Source organism: Mastigoproctus giganteus, chromosome 14 (assembly GCF_048544385.1).
Source record: "Mastigoproctus giganteus isolate SK-2022 chromosome 14, ASM4854438v1, whole genome shotgun sequence".
NCBI classification, from domain to species: domain Eukaryota; kingdom Metazoa; phylum Arthropoda; class Arachnida; order Uropygi; family Thelyphonidae; genus Mastigoproctus; species Mastigoproctus giganteus.
The window spans coordinates 115,317,444-115,330,878 of NC_143588.1; the positions used below are offsets into that span (position 1 = coordinate 115,317,444).

Here is a 13,435-nt window from a genome sequence, read left to right on the forward strand (position 1 = left end):
TTTTGTTTTTATTCAGAGCATTAGCAACTAAGGTCATATTGCTCCTGTAATATGCGGTGGTCATTCCCTGACCTTTCCACATCCTCCGTATTTGGTGGTGATGGGCTTGAACTCCGGTCTAATCAAGAAGCGTGTGCTACGCACTGCTGCTCCTTCCCACCTGGCTACGGAGGCACCTGCCACATATGTACCTGAGAAACAGTACAAGACAATGAGTCCAATTTCAGATGATTTCAACATTTTTATTACTTACAATGGAATTACATGAGGCGAGTACAATATTGTTTCTTAACATCACACAAAAGGTTACTTTTCGAAAACATACTGTATCTTAACTTAACATTTGTTTGTCGAGATGCTCCATCTTGAAATGCATCCCTAAACAGATCATCAATGAACCGCATTCTATATATACCTGATTGCTGGAATGTTGGCACCTGGTTTTACACTGGGTAACTGGCTTGGCCAGTGTGAATTATTGAAAAATCTTAGGGGAAAAAACTAGATCAGGGGTGCTGCTAAAATGGCTCTCTCAAATGTCTACCTACAAACAACCATAAATTGGTCAAAAAAGTAGCATTACAAGTGCCATTATGGATGGTTCCAGTAACTTCCCAAATGCACATCAATTTAAAAATATATACACTAAAATCCCATTACAACAAACCTTTTCGGGGAGTGCAAATTATTTTGTTGTACCAAAACTTTGTTCTAAGGAATTGTCGCTTAATTTTAGAACAAAAGAATACACGATAAACACATTTTTTGTTTATGGAAACGTTTGTAGAGTAAAAGATTTGAGATGATGGGCCTCTCCTTTTGTTAATATCCCATTTTTTTGGTATGTTTTCTTTTTCGATTGGGCATTTTTATTTTCCCTACAAAAAAAGGCACAGCTGATACCCCAATTTGTCACAACATTAGCCAACCAACTATATCATTGTGCATCACAGGGACTGAAAAAACAATCACTGCTATACTTATATCAGCTGCACTTGCCATTCACAATTTCCCAATAATATTTTTCTTTCATTGTAAACCAATGCATTTTATGCATAAGTGAACTTTGCAAATACTTTGTTGTACTTGATTTTCCTTCAAAATTATTAAGCATCAATAACAAGGGAAGTCAGTTGGGACCTAGAAATATTTTTTTTCCATAAAACAGTATTCACTGTAATGGGATTTTACTGTGTATGTGTGTATACATAATATATACATATTTTAGCGTCCAAATACTTCTCAAAGTATTAAGACAATGATATATCATTCTGTTACCTTCTTGCAGGTCTACGATTATGAATATTTTTAGCTACCTGAAAGGAGTATTATTTTTTTTCAGCAAGTCATCCTTATTTGTTGCTGTTTCCAATAGGTGAAATATTTTACACCCTTTATACACAGTGTGAGATGTAGTCATTCAGATTCTTCGTCGCTGAGTTCTGAATATTTATAAAGGTTTGCATCAGATAATGTGCGTTTCCGAAAATTATATCTTAAACTTGCATTGGGATTTATGGTCATCTGGGGGTTTATCAAATTTGTCTGTTTTGCTTCCGGTGCTTCTTCCACTGTATTTTTTGGAGAGTGTGCTACTTCCTTTACCTTCTCCGCATCAGTTTTAATCCAAGTAGACAATTTGCACTGTTTACCAATTTTTATCTTCTTTGTCTTTCTCTTCTTTCTTCTAAATGTACTTGGTATATCGCTATAAACCCGAGAAAACAAGTACTCTGGTACAGTTATAATTAATTTTTCAGGTTTGCTATCAGCATTATGCCATTCCACATCAAAATATTTTATCCTCTTTCTAATCATTGCCTTCACAATTTTTACTGGCTGTAAAGGTAACTCTTGTGATGAAGGGGATTTTAGCATACGAAATAATTGCCACAGAGCAATTAATGACATGATCTTTTCATGACTTTTGTCAATGATCCATCCAAGTTGTTCCATTGTGAACTCCTGAAATGCAGAACAATTAGGCATCGACCACTCCAATGAGATTATTGGAAAAATATTGGAAGATTCAAGATATTCCTGGATAACATCCAGGAAAGGAAAGTCTGGAATTTTGATAGCTTTTTCACGAACTTCTAACTCTATACCCCAATCCTTTTTTAATCTTTGGTTGCTATGGTAGCTGCATGGACAATGACTGCTTTCATCATAGTGATAACAAGAAGTTATAGTGATACAAAACATGCATCCCTCTCTTTCATGTTTCTTTAAAGTACCTGGGTGTTTACAAGTGTCACAGTGGACTGTTTTCTGGATTATATCCTTATTAAGGGAGGGGAAACTGTCACTTTTCCAATCATGAAACCTTTTAAGAACATCCACATCTTTTAATTTCTCCATTAACTTCACTGCAGTTTCCTTACCCACTCCAGGGACACCTGCTCTTTTGTAATCGCAACCCATCAGTAATGCCATTGCTATTAAATGATTTCTGTCCAGATGGAGTTGGGACTGGATGTCACTCATAGTGTACATATCAACATGAGGATCTGCAATATCCATAGTGAAGTTTTTATAAACAACTTCAGCTCCATACAAAAAAGCATCATTGTCTTGTGTAATGATTCCATCAACATACTTATTCTGGTTGAGAAAAGCACACATTGCTTCAGCTTCACCAGTACTCTGAACATGTGGTACACCAAGACAATCTAAAAGTTCCTGACACTCATTAATAAGCCGCTGAAATTTGCATCGATCAAACGTTTGGCCTTGAATTCCACTTCTTTCACACATTGCATTTTGTTTCAGATCTGGAACATCTCCATCACTTACAAATACTAAATTGACACCAACTTTCAGTAAGCAAGATACTCTAAAAAAGAGGGTTCTTAAATGAGGTTTCCTAGTGCGATTCAGCATTTTACAACACAGACTTTCACATACCCATCCACTTAAATCTACTGCCAGAGTTTTGCCTGCTAAACCCTCTAAGGGTTGATGTTTTCCAACATTTTCCAGAACTGGCCACAAGTTAATAACACCCATCTTTCAGTTTAAAAATTTCACAATACTATTAACACACATTCCAAAAGTAAGTATCTAGTAAGGGAGGGCTAGAATAAAGACAAAATTCCTTATTCCTACAATAAACGGATGTCTCCTGGTGGGGGGTTATAAACTAATGGATCTTTCTAGCTGTCACTTAATTGCAGAAGTACTGCTACATATTTCACAATAGATTTCTCCTCAATATGTACTAATAAATGAATTTTAAGACTATCTGATGTTAAAAATGCTTTATCACATAGTTTACAAAGATAGGGTATCTTGTGAGTATGAATGACTATGTTTAAGCGTATTACATTTTGAAAATGCCTTGGAAAGTTCTACAAAAAAGTTCCTTGTTAACAAGATGATATTCCTTTAGAAAATGTTACTGCATATGACCATCAGTATCCATATTAATCTAACAAATTTTAATAACATCAGCAAATTAGAGCAATTACTTTATTAGATGCATCTCAAACTACAAGCTCGGGTATCTTATGGTCTCAAGTTCTATTTCTCAGAGTTCAATGAAATGACACTTGAAATGATGTCTGAAAACAAAGAGAGAGACAGAAACTTAGTTCATTTAATAAACAACAAATATAAGTATCACCCAAATAAAATATTTTGTATCAGTAACAAAGAATTATATGAATCCTGTATTTATTAAACCATTCTGCTAGAACTCAGCTATTTTTTTTGTGTTAATTACGTGCTCTAAGCAAGGTATTTTTAAATAATTCCGTTTATTATTCATCCATATAGTACCACTGCACTGTTTTTTTTTTTTTTAAATTGAATATAAATTAACAATAATTTTGATGGGGGCTTGGCACACAGTCTTCTTGTGGATCTCCTTCAGCATTTTTTTTTTTTTTTTTTTTTTCAAAGAGGGTGTAAATATTTAAGTTCAACTTACACTAACTTCTTGTTAAGCTCACAGGATAATTACGTAAATAATTACATGCTCTAAGCAAGGTATTTTTAAATAATTCCGTTTATTATTCATCCATATAGTACCACTGCACTGTTTTTTGTTTTTTTTTAAATTGAATATAAATTAACAATAATTTTGATGGGGGCTTGGCACACAGTCTTCTTGTGGATCTCCTTCAGCATTTTTTTTTTTTTTTTTTTTAAAGAGGGTGTAAATATTTAAGTTCAACTTACACTAACTTCTTGTTAAGCTCACAGGATAAAATTCACAAAATACAAGAGGTTCAGTTATTCAAATTATTGGCTGAAGTTTAGTATCCGGTACCCCTGGGCATGGCAGATGAACAGTTGAAGTGGAAGATATGCTTGGTTCTGTCAAAGTGAAGGATGTAGTTGCTAGCCACTGTGCATGGCCTATGAACTGAAGGACGTGATTGCTTCTCCCTTACATTAGCATTAGCATTAGTAGAGGCATTTGATGCAAGAAAGCAAGCTTATGCAGCATCAGCCAAAAAAAAAAAAAAAAAAAGTAACATAAATAAATAAAAATAACCACTTCCACTTCACCCCTCTGTTCGTTCGAAATACCTGTCCAGCTGAGCCTTAAACTTATTTAGGCTATCAACTTCCACGACAAGGGATGGAAGTCTGTTCCACCCACCAACCACCCGCTGGCTAAAGGCAAATTTCCGCACATCTGTCCTACATCTGTCTTTCCTCAATTTGAATTTATGCCCTCTCAGGTGATTTTTCTGAGCTAGAGGAAGAATCCCATCAGCATTGAGCATGCTCAAACCATTCAAGGCTTTGTACACCTCTATCAGATCACCCCGCTGGTGCCTAGTTTCCAGACACTGTAATTTGCAAAACTTACGCCTTTCTTCGTAAGAGAACCCCTTTGTCCCATTCACCAATCTAGTTGCCCTTCTCTGTACTCGTTCCAGCAGCTCTACATCCTTCCTGAAATGAGGCCTCCAGGCCTGTATACAGTACTCTAGGTGTGGCCTGACCATTGCCTTATACAAGGGAATAATCACCTCCTTATCCCTGCTAGAAAAATTCCTATATATCATTGACAATACACCATGAGCTACTCTTGCAGCTCGTCTGCACTGCTCAGAGAACTTCATATCTGCCTGCACCACCACCCCCAGGTCCCTTTCATTCTCTACCACTGTCAGTGTAGTACCACAGAGTTGATACGTTGCTCTGGGGTTGCTGTTTCCCATATGTAGTACTTTACATTTGTCAATGTTAAACTTCATTTGCCACCTCGAAGCCCATCTGCTCAACCTTTCCAAATCCTGTTGCAGCAGCATAGTGTCAGTAGTGTCCTTGACAACCCTGCCAACCTTCGTATCGTCTGCAAACTTGGACATTAAGCCTGATATACCATCATCAATATCATTTATAAATACAGAAAACAATAAAGGCCCCAATACTGAACCCTGAGGGACTCCACTAATAACATTAGTCCACGATGAGCAGTGTCCATTGATTACCACTCTCTGTCTTCTCCCCCTCAACCACCCCTTTATCCATAGCAGCAACTTGCCTCCAATGCCACACTGCTCCAATTTGTGCAGCAGTCTTCCATGTGCAACAGTATCAAAAGCCTTTCTAAGATCCAAGTATATAATATCAAAGTTATTCCCTGCATCCAGTTCTTTTGTGACTGCATCATAGTATCCAATCAAATTGGTCAGGCAAGACTTCCCCTTAGCAAAACCATGCTGTGTCCTAGCTATAACTGAAGTCTTGTCTAGATGATCCTGCAGTGCTTCTTTCACCAGTGCCTCCATTAATTTTCCGGGAACAGAAGTTAAACTCACAGGTCTATAATTACTTGTGTCAGCCTTTGATCCCCCTTTGTGAATTGGGGTCACATTTGCACATCTCCAGTCAATGGGTACCTCCCCTGAGTCCAAGGAAGCTCTCATAATTATGGCTAAGGGTTTGCTTACCTCCTTTGCTGCCTCCTTTAATATAACTGGATAGATCCCATCCACCCCAGGTGCCTTTCTTGTGTTTATCTTCAACAATTTCTCCTCCACTTTGCTCTCAGTTATTACAAGATTCTCTAGCTTACTGCTAGAGTTGAATACACCTCTGGCATTCCCCTCGCTGAATAACTCCTCATGTGTGAATGTCGATGCAAAATATTCATTTAGTTTGTTAGCTACCCGAGCAGGGTCATCAACAGTTGACCCATCGATCTCAAGTGGACCAATCTGATTCATCCCCTTCCTTCTAGAGTTTACATAAGTAAAGAACTCTTTGCTGTTTTTCTTCGCATCCCTTGCCAAGGATCTCTCGTAATCTGCCTTCGCCTGCCTAACCTCCTTTGTAACTTGGTTACAGATCAACTTGTATCTATCATAGGCGTCCGTGTCACGTGTTAATTTGTATGTATCCCATGCATTTTTCTTCTCTGCCATATGCCTCATTAGTTCATCTGACAACCATTTAGGCCTAAACCTTGAACAATATTTCTTAGTTGGTATGTAAAGCCTAGTAGCTTCCACGATAAGTTCTTTGAATGCTTCCCATTTTGAATTTGCTGTTGGCAATATCATCAGTTGATCCCACTGTATAGAATTTAAATACTGTCTCAGTCCATTGTAGTCGCCTTTACGAAAGCAATACCCCTTCCCTTTACCCCTAATGGTAGTTACCTCTTTGAGTAACTCCCACTTCAGCACACTGTGATCACTGCCACCAAGTGGTTCATTTATCTGCAGATTCTTAATGCATGAAGAATCACTACTGATAATCAAATCAAGAGTATTACTCCCTCTAGTTGCCTCCCGAACATGCTGATGTAGAAAACAATCATCCAATAAATCCACAAAAGTCCTGCTAGTGTGTGAGTGACCAGCCCCCAAATTCCAGTCAATATCTGGGAAATTAAAATCCTCCATTACAAGACTCTCTGATTTACTGGCCCACTCTATTTCTCCGAACAGTTTCTTATTATACTCATCAGAGTCATTAGGCCTATAGCACACTCCTACTCTCAATTTTGATCTCCCAATGCTTATGTCACACCAAACTGACTCGACACTGCACTGTCCAGCGATGTCGACTGGCTTCACTTCCTTGGATTTTATGTGTTTTTTAACTAATAGCATAACCCCTCCTCCCTTCCTATCCTGTCTATCCTTTCTGTAGACATTGTACTCCCCAAATTCCAGTTCTGCATTTCTTATATCTGCGTGACACCACGTCTCTGAAATCCCCACAATATCTGCCTTTGATGTTTTGAGCAATACCTCAAATTCATCAAATTTATTTACTAAACTCCTAGCATTGGTGTACACACAAGTATACATGCACCTGTTCTTTTTCTTAGCTACCCTAACACAACCCATGTGTTTACTTGTACCCCAATGATTCCCAGCAGTCTCTGAAATATCCTGCATCTTATTTTCCAGGCTGCGGCTCATTCCAATAGAAGCAGTGCAAGAATCACTTTCACCTCTGCCAGTGGCTACTGTTAATCTATTAGTCCTTGTATCCCCCCAATCTAGCAGTTTTCCGACCCACCTAACATTGCCTCGATAGCAGCACATATACATGATACATGATGAGTTACAGGGAAAGGCTATGTGAAGGATGTGAACTGAGAGTAATAGTTGCAATTAGAAGGAAAAAAAAACTTATAGGGTCATGTTTTTAATTGACTTTCATTTTTGTTTAGTGAAAAAAGGTCCGGTTTTAAGTGACTTCAGGATGGATTCAAGCAAAAGAAGCAGGACATCAGTCATTTTGACCATTCATTGGCCACGCCCAGGGGTACTGGATATAAAATTTTTACTGAATTATTTAATCAGCCTATAAAGTGGAAGTTACATACAAAATTCCAATATTGTACACAATACAATATTGGAAAATTGTAAGGTTCTGCATTTTGGTAATACAATTTCTAGGTTATTTTATCACCCAGAAAGCAAGATGCATACTATATAATGAAAATAATAAAGAAAAAAAAAATAATAATAATGAAAATGACTTGGGAATAGATATGGAATCCGATGTGATGTTCTCTCAATGGTGTAGACAACTTTCAGATGGCACACTGTTTTTTCTATGATGTGCAGGAATTTTACTAGTAGACATAAAATTTACATTAAAATATTACATAAAAAGAGACACTTCATAAAAATTTCCATTAGTATTATACACAGCCCTGGCATCCCTATTTCAGGAAGGATGTAGATGAAAAGGAAAAGTAACAGAGAAGAGATTACTTATTGACATAAAGAATGATTTACATACTCGCACAGTAAGAGAAGGGATAGAAGACTTTCTTGAAGCATGTGCCTTTGAAAATGAAAGAAATTTTGAAGCAATGATGTGATGAAATGAAAGGATGAAGGCTTTGAAAAGCCTGAGTAAATTAGATACTAGATTAGCCTGGAATTATTTTCATAGTTTCCTGCAGTCACCGTGGCAAGAAATCGAGCTTGGTGACTAGTATTTTACAGGTCAATCCAACTCTGTGAGGTGGAGCTACTAGTTCTTTGTTTTGCTGTTGCTGTGTTCTCTATCTCAAAAGAACTGGCAAACTTTCAATAAAAAGCATGTTGTTACTATCAAACAGCAATACTTTATGGATGAACCTTATTGGTTGAAGTAATGCCATGAAGAATAACAGGCCAACAATTAGATTTGGCTTTCATTAGGATAGTGTAAAAATTAAGCTAGAGCATTTATAATTCAAGGATGAAATCATAATTTTCAGGATGATTCAAAAATTTTTTTTGGAATTAGTTGGAGTGTACAAATGTCCCTTATCCAGTACCATAATTTAATACCCCATCCATCCCTTCAAAGGTGAGGACAGGAATAAAGTAGCAGTAACTCTGTCCCATCTTCATTCAATAATTTAGTTTCTTGTATCATCCACGTATAGTTTTTTTGAAAATTACTCTTTGTCGAGAGCCCAAATTTAAAACCATATAAATGGAATACAGTAAAAGATGCATGAAAAAAAAACACATACAGCAACATGAAGTATCAAGTGACAAGAAATTATTATTAATAGTGACAAATGATCCAAGAAAGAAAGATTATAAAGCATCAGCAAAAAAAAAAAAAAGAAGAAAAAAAATTCCCACAACACCTGTCTGTCCCCTTCAATAGTTGGTCTAATTCTTCCTTAAATTTATTCAAATTTCTCACTTCCACAACAACAGATAAAAATTTGTTCCAATAATGAACCACCTGCTGCCTGAAAGCAAATTTGCACGCATCTGACCTGCAACCATCCTTCCTCATTTTAATTTGTGATGCCCTCGTGTGTGTAGGAAGAGGAAGGATTCCATAGGCATTCAGCTTATTCAGTCCATTCAAGGGCTTAAACACCTCAGTCAGATCTCATTGTGGGTGCCTAGTTTTTTCCCAGATGTTGCAGTTTGCATAGCTGAAGCCTTTCCTGATAAGGGCACCCTTTTGCTTGCCTCACCAATTTTGCTGTTCTTCTCTGCACCCATATCAACAGATCCATGTCCTTGCTTTTAAAATGAGGGTTCCAGAGCTGTATGAGGTGAGCCAAGATGAGGTGATTATCTCATTGTCTTATACAATGAGATAATCACCTCCTTATCCCTGCAGGCAAAATTCCTATATATCATTGACAAACCTCTTGAGCAGTCCTGGCAGCACTGCAAATGCATTAAATTATGTACAGTTGTGCCCCTGTATCCCCTGATTCAGTTACCCACGAAAAAACTTAACATGTACTATTTGTGTGTCCAATACGATGCTTCCCTTTATTTTTTATGATGTTGATTTTAAATTGAATAGCTTCCCTTTATTTTTTACAATGTCGCATATTATTATTATTATCCACATAGTGCAAGGAAGCCTGAGGCTTATGCTGCACCAGTCAAAAAAAAAAAAAAAAAATTTCCCAAGTTACCCTGAGAGAGAGAGAAGTAGAAGGGAATCACCAAGAAAGAGAAGAATATGATATCCAGCTCAGGACCCTGGGTGTGCCAAGCCCATACTCACTAGATGTATGGTTTAGTCACCAACATTATAATGGTTCTTTAGAGATTTAACGGATGCACTGTTTTCAAACTTATGAATAATATCAAGTTTTCGTTTAATTTGAAAGCACAACTCTTGCATCTGCCCATCATTTTTGCAATTTCTAAATGGGGAAAAAAACAAAAAATAGTTACTATAAAAAAAAAAAATAAATTCCGACATCCCTGACATAAATAACGAAACAAAATTTGTCCTTTTGCAGTGAGAGAGAACACAACAATCAACACACTAAATCAAACTAAACATTTGGTCCCTCTTTTTTTTGTTTTGAGCATAGGCGTGAAGACAGCGGGGGTTGCAAGATAATAGGTACGCTAATCCCCCAACGACGCCTTATAACACTAGTTCTTTTCGCTTATTTACGGCATGCAAAATATCTGTTTATACCTATTCTAGTTATTACTTGAATTTTATGATTTCTGGTTGATTTTTTTTTTAATTTGGAGCCTTAAAGTGTCCCAGTAAATCGAGAGTCTGCAGTACTTTATTATTACCGTATTTAACGTTGGCAATGTCTTATTGTGTTTAATTTATCAATTAAACTTTATTATACATATGCATGTACAAGAAAATCATGTTATATATGGGGTCAGCAGGTGTTAAATTATATCTGCGGTTTCAGCCATCCACGATAACTCTTGGAATGTATCCTACATGGATATCCCCCCCCCCCGGGTCTTACTGTACTTTATTAATTTGTTTAATTTTTTTTATTATTATTATTATTACTACTTTTTTTACTTTATTTTTTTCATTATTATTTATTATTATTATTATTTTATTATTATTATTTTATTATTATTATTTTATTATTATTATTATCTTTTTATTTTTATTTATTTATTATTATTATTTTTTTAAAAATTAAAAAATTTTTTTTATTTATTTATTATTTTTTTATTATTATTATTTATTTATTTATTTTTTTTTTTTAGGCCCTTGCCACTGAAATCTTAGGAAATTAGGTGGCAGGGCCTGCCAGAGTACTTACTTCTAATGCGATCCCTCTATGCCTGACCTGCCTCCTCGGGGCTAAGTGTGGGCAACAGGGGGGGTCACGCTAGGGGCCTAACGGCTAAAAGGTCAGAGGAACAACACAACATGACACTACACAACATAAACATGTACCTTACACTTTTTAAAATCTCTGGCCTTCACAGTGTTCTGTGTTTCACAAACAGAGATTTCACAACACGGAGATGGGGGAAACTCCTGGGGCCATTAGACAATGAACACTTTACACTTTTGTACTTTATAATTATTTGTAGAAGAATAAGAGAAATTTACCTCAATTACCTCAATATAGAATGCTTCAGTATGACACTCTCCAGAAATTGAAACTGGCCATGTTTTGATCACAGGAATGAAACTGGCCATGTCTTGATCACAGGAATGAAACTGAACATGTCTTGATCACAGGAATGGAAATAATGCCAAATGGCATTATTTCCATTCCTGTGATCAAGACATGTTCAGTTTCATTCCTGGCCAAAAAGCCTCATCAGCTTCAGGAGGGAAAGTAGTTTTTTCAAAATTTACATTAAACTCATTAAAATTTTTAAAATTGTTTTTAATTGATTTTATTACTGTAATCATTTTGTGTTAATTTTATATTAATTTTAATTTCTGGAGAGTGTCATATGGAAGCGTTCTATGTATCATACTGAGGTAAATTTCCCTTATTCTTTTACAAATATTGAAATACAATTGAGAACATATTAAGAATCATAGTTCTGTTTTGTACTAATCATACTTTATAATTAATAAAGCATTTTCATTCCAATGAAAAAGCCAATTTTAATAAGCCTATTTTGATAATAATAGCAATAAAAAAGAAAACAATGTCTAAAAGAAATTATAAGCATTTGTGTTCCTTTTAGAGGGGTTAAATTTGTCTCATAACTGCGCTTTAAACAGTAAACAAAACAGCAACAGTGGCAGCAGCTGATGGCAAACTTTGAAACAGTTATCTTTTTTTATAGAGGCTTGGGCTATATAAAAAAAAAAACAAAAAAAAAAATGGCAGATATATAACAGCTTTGCATTAACTTAAAACGTGTCATACATGTGAAGTGTGCAATTAAAATTTAAGTAAACTCACTAGTAAAACTACCATAATACAAGGTCTGCCACAAGGGGCCTGAAAACATCAGGGCTTCTGAAGACTAGTTTGTTATCTTTGTTAAAAAGAACTGAGGGTACATTTGAGTATTTTGCTCTGGGAACTCCAGGGCGATAAGTTTTTTATTACTTATTTCAAAACCAAAAAGATTTCAGTTGAAGTATTACTTATATTATGGAAAAACAAAAATTTCCAGAATTAGTTTTGGAAGAGGAATGAATAAAACCCCCACGGAAGTTTGGAAAATCTACTTCCGGTATTGGACCCTAACAAAAAAAAAAAAAAAAAAAATTATTAAATATCTCATTTTATTATTAAATATTCATCTACCTTTTTTCTGTGTAAATATGCCAACGACTGAGGAAAAATCAATTTAAAAACCATAAGACAACCTCTTTCTAATCACTCTTTGGGAAAAGTCGATTCTTTAAAGAGCTGCGAGATGACAACTGAACAGAACTATCAGCTGACTATACCTAACGCAATGGTGGACATGGACAAGAAATGGTGGACGTTTCAGTACCTAACCATATCACAAGTCTCAAAGGACGCTACATACCAGTATCATATTGGTGTGTAATGTCTTTAGCGAAACTTATTGAAGAACGAGAAAAACACAAAAACGTACCTTATTCACACGACGCAAACTGTAATTAAGAAAAGCAGTTTATAAACAAAGCCAAACACAAACGTATTTTAAAATACGCAGCAGGCCAAGGTGCTCTCATTTCGAGAGCGCCCTCTAGCTTGTTTCATATAGTAATTATATTTTGACCAAGGAGCGATAACTTTGTATTTATTTACATTGGTCTTCCCCACAGAGCATGAAAACACTAGATAATTGTAGTGAAATGTATGCAAAATTAGGATTAATGAAACAGAATAGAAAGCAATTTCTTATCAAAGTGGTGATTAAAACAGTAAGATTGCAAGTAAATGTTGAGCACGAGGGTCAGGCAGTGAAAATTTTGTTTTATATAACGAAAATTCCAGTCGGGTATAATGAAAGGTATTTGTTCGAGAAGAGGTGGAGAATCAATAACAGAGTTTATGACATTGTAAAATAAAAGAGACCCATGGAGTTATTTTTCTGAATCGAACAGGGACGATTTTGGGTCGACAGCAAAGCGCTTTATAGTTTTGACGGTGAAAGTCAAGACGATTTCAAATGCATAAGAAATTAATTAGATAGTATGAATCAGAGCTGTAATACTCAATATGTTCTACGTTGATAATAATATTAGTAAATTAATAAGAGGAGTTTACCTCAATATAGTACGTGGAACACTTCCGTATGATACCCTCCAGAAA

General features: G+C 35.8%; 1 protein-coding gene across 1 annotated transcript; it reads right to left on the reverse strand.

The window, feature by feature from the left end:
• Positions 1-272: 272 nt before the first annotated feature.
• Positions 273-12,856, reverse strand: Gen (XPG-like endonuclease). The gene is made up of 2 exons (XM_090389252.1): positions 12,753-12,856; positions 273-3,563 (listed from the first exon to the last, which is right to left on the reverse strand). The coding sequence occupies exon 2, from the start codon at positions 3,007-3,009 to the stop codon at positions 1,417-1,419; it is 1,593 nt and encodes a 530-aa protein (XP_090245378.1). The 5' UTR covers positions 3,010-3,563; positions 12,753-12,856; the 3' UTR covers positions 273-1,416.
• Between the last annotated feature and the right edge of the window lie 579 nt (positions 12,857-13,435).

Bases quoted from the DNA above. Each gene is read 5' to 3' on its own strand.
- Gen (XM_090389252.1), bottom strand. From the start codon at position 3,009: ATGGGTGTTATTAACTTGTGGCCAGTTCTGGAAAATGTTGGAAAACAT.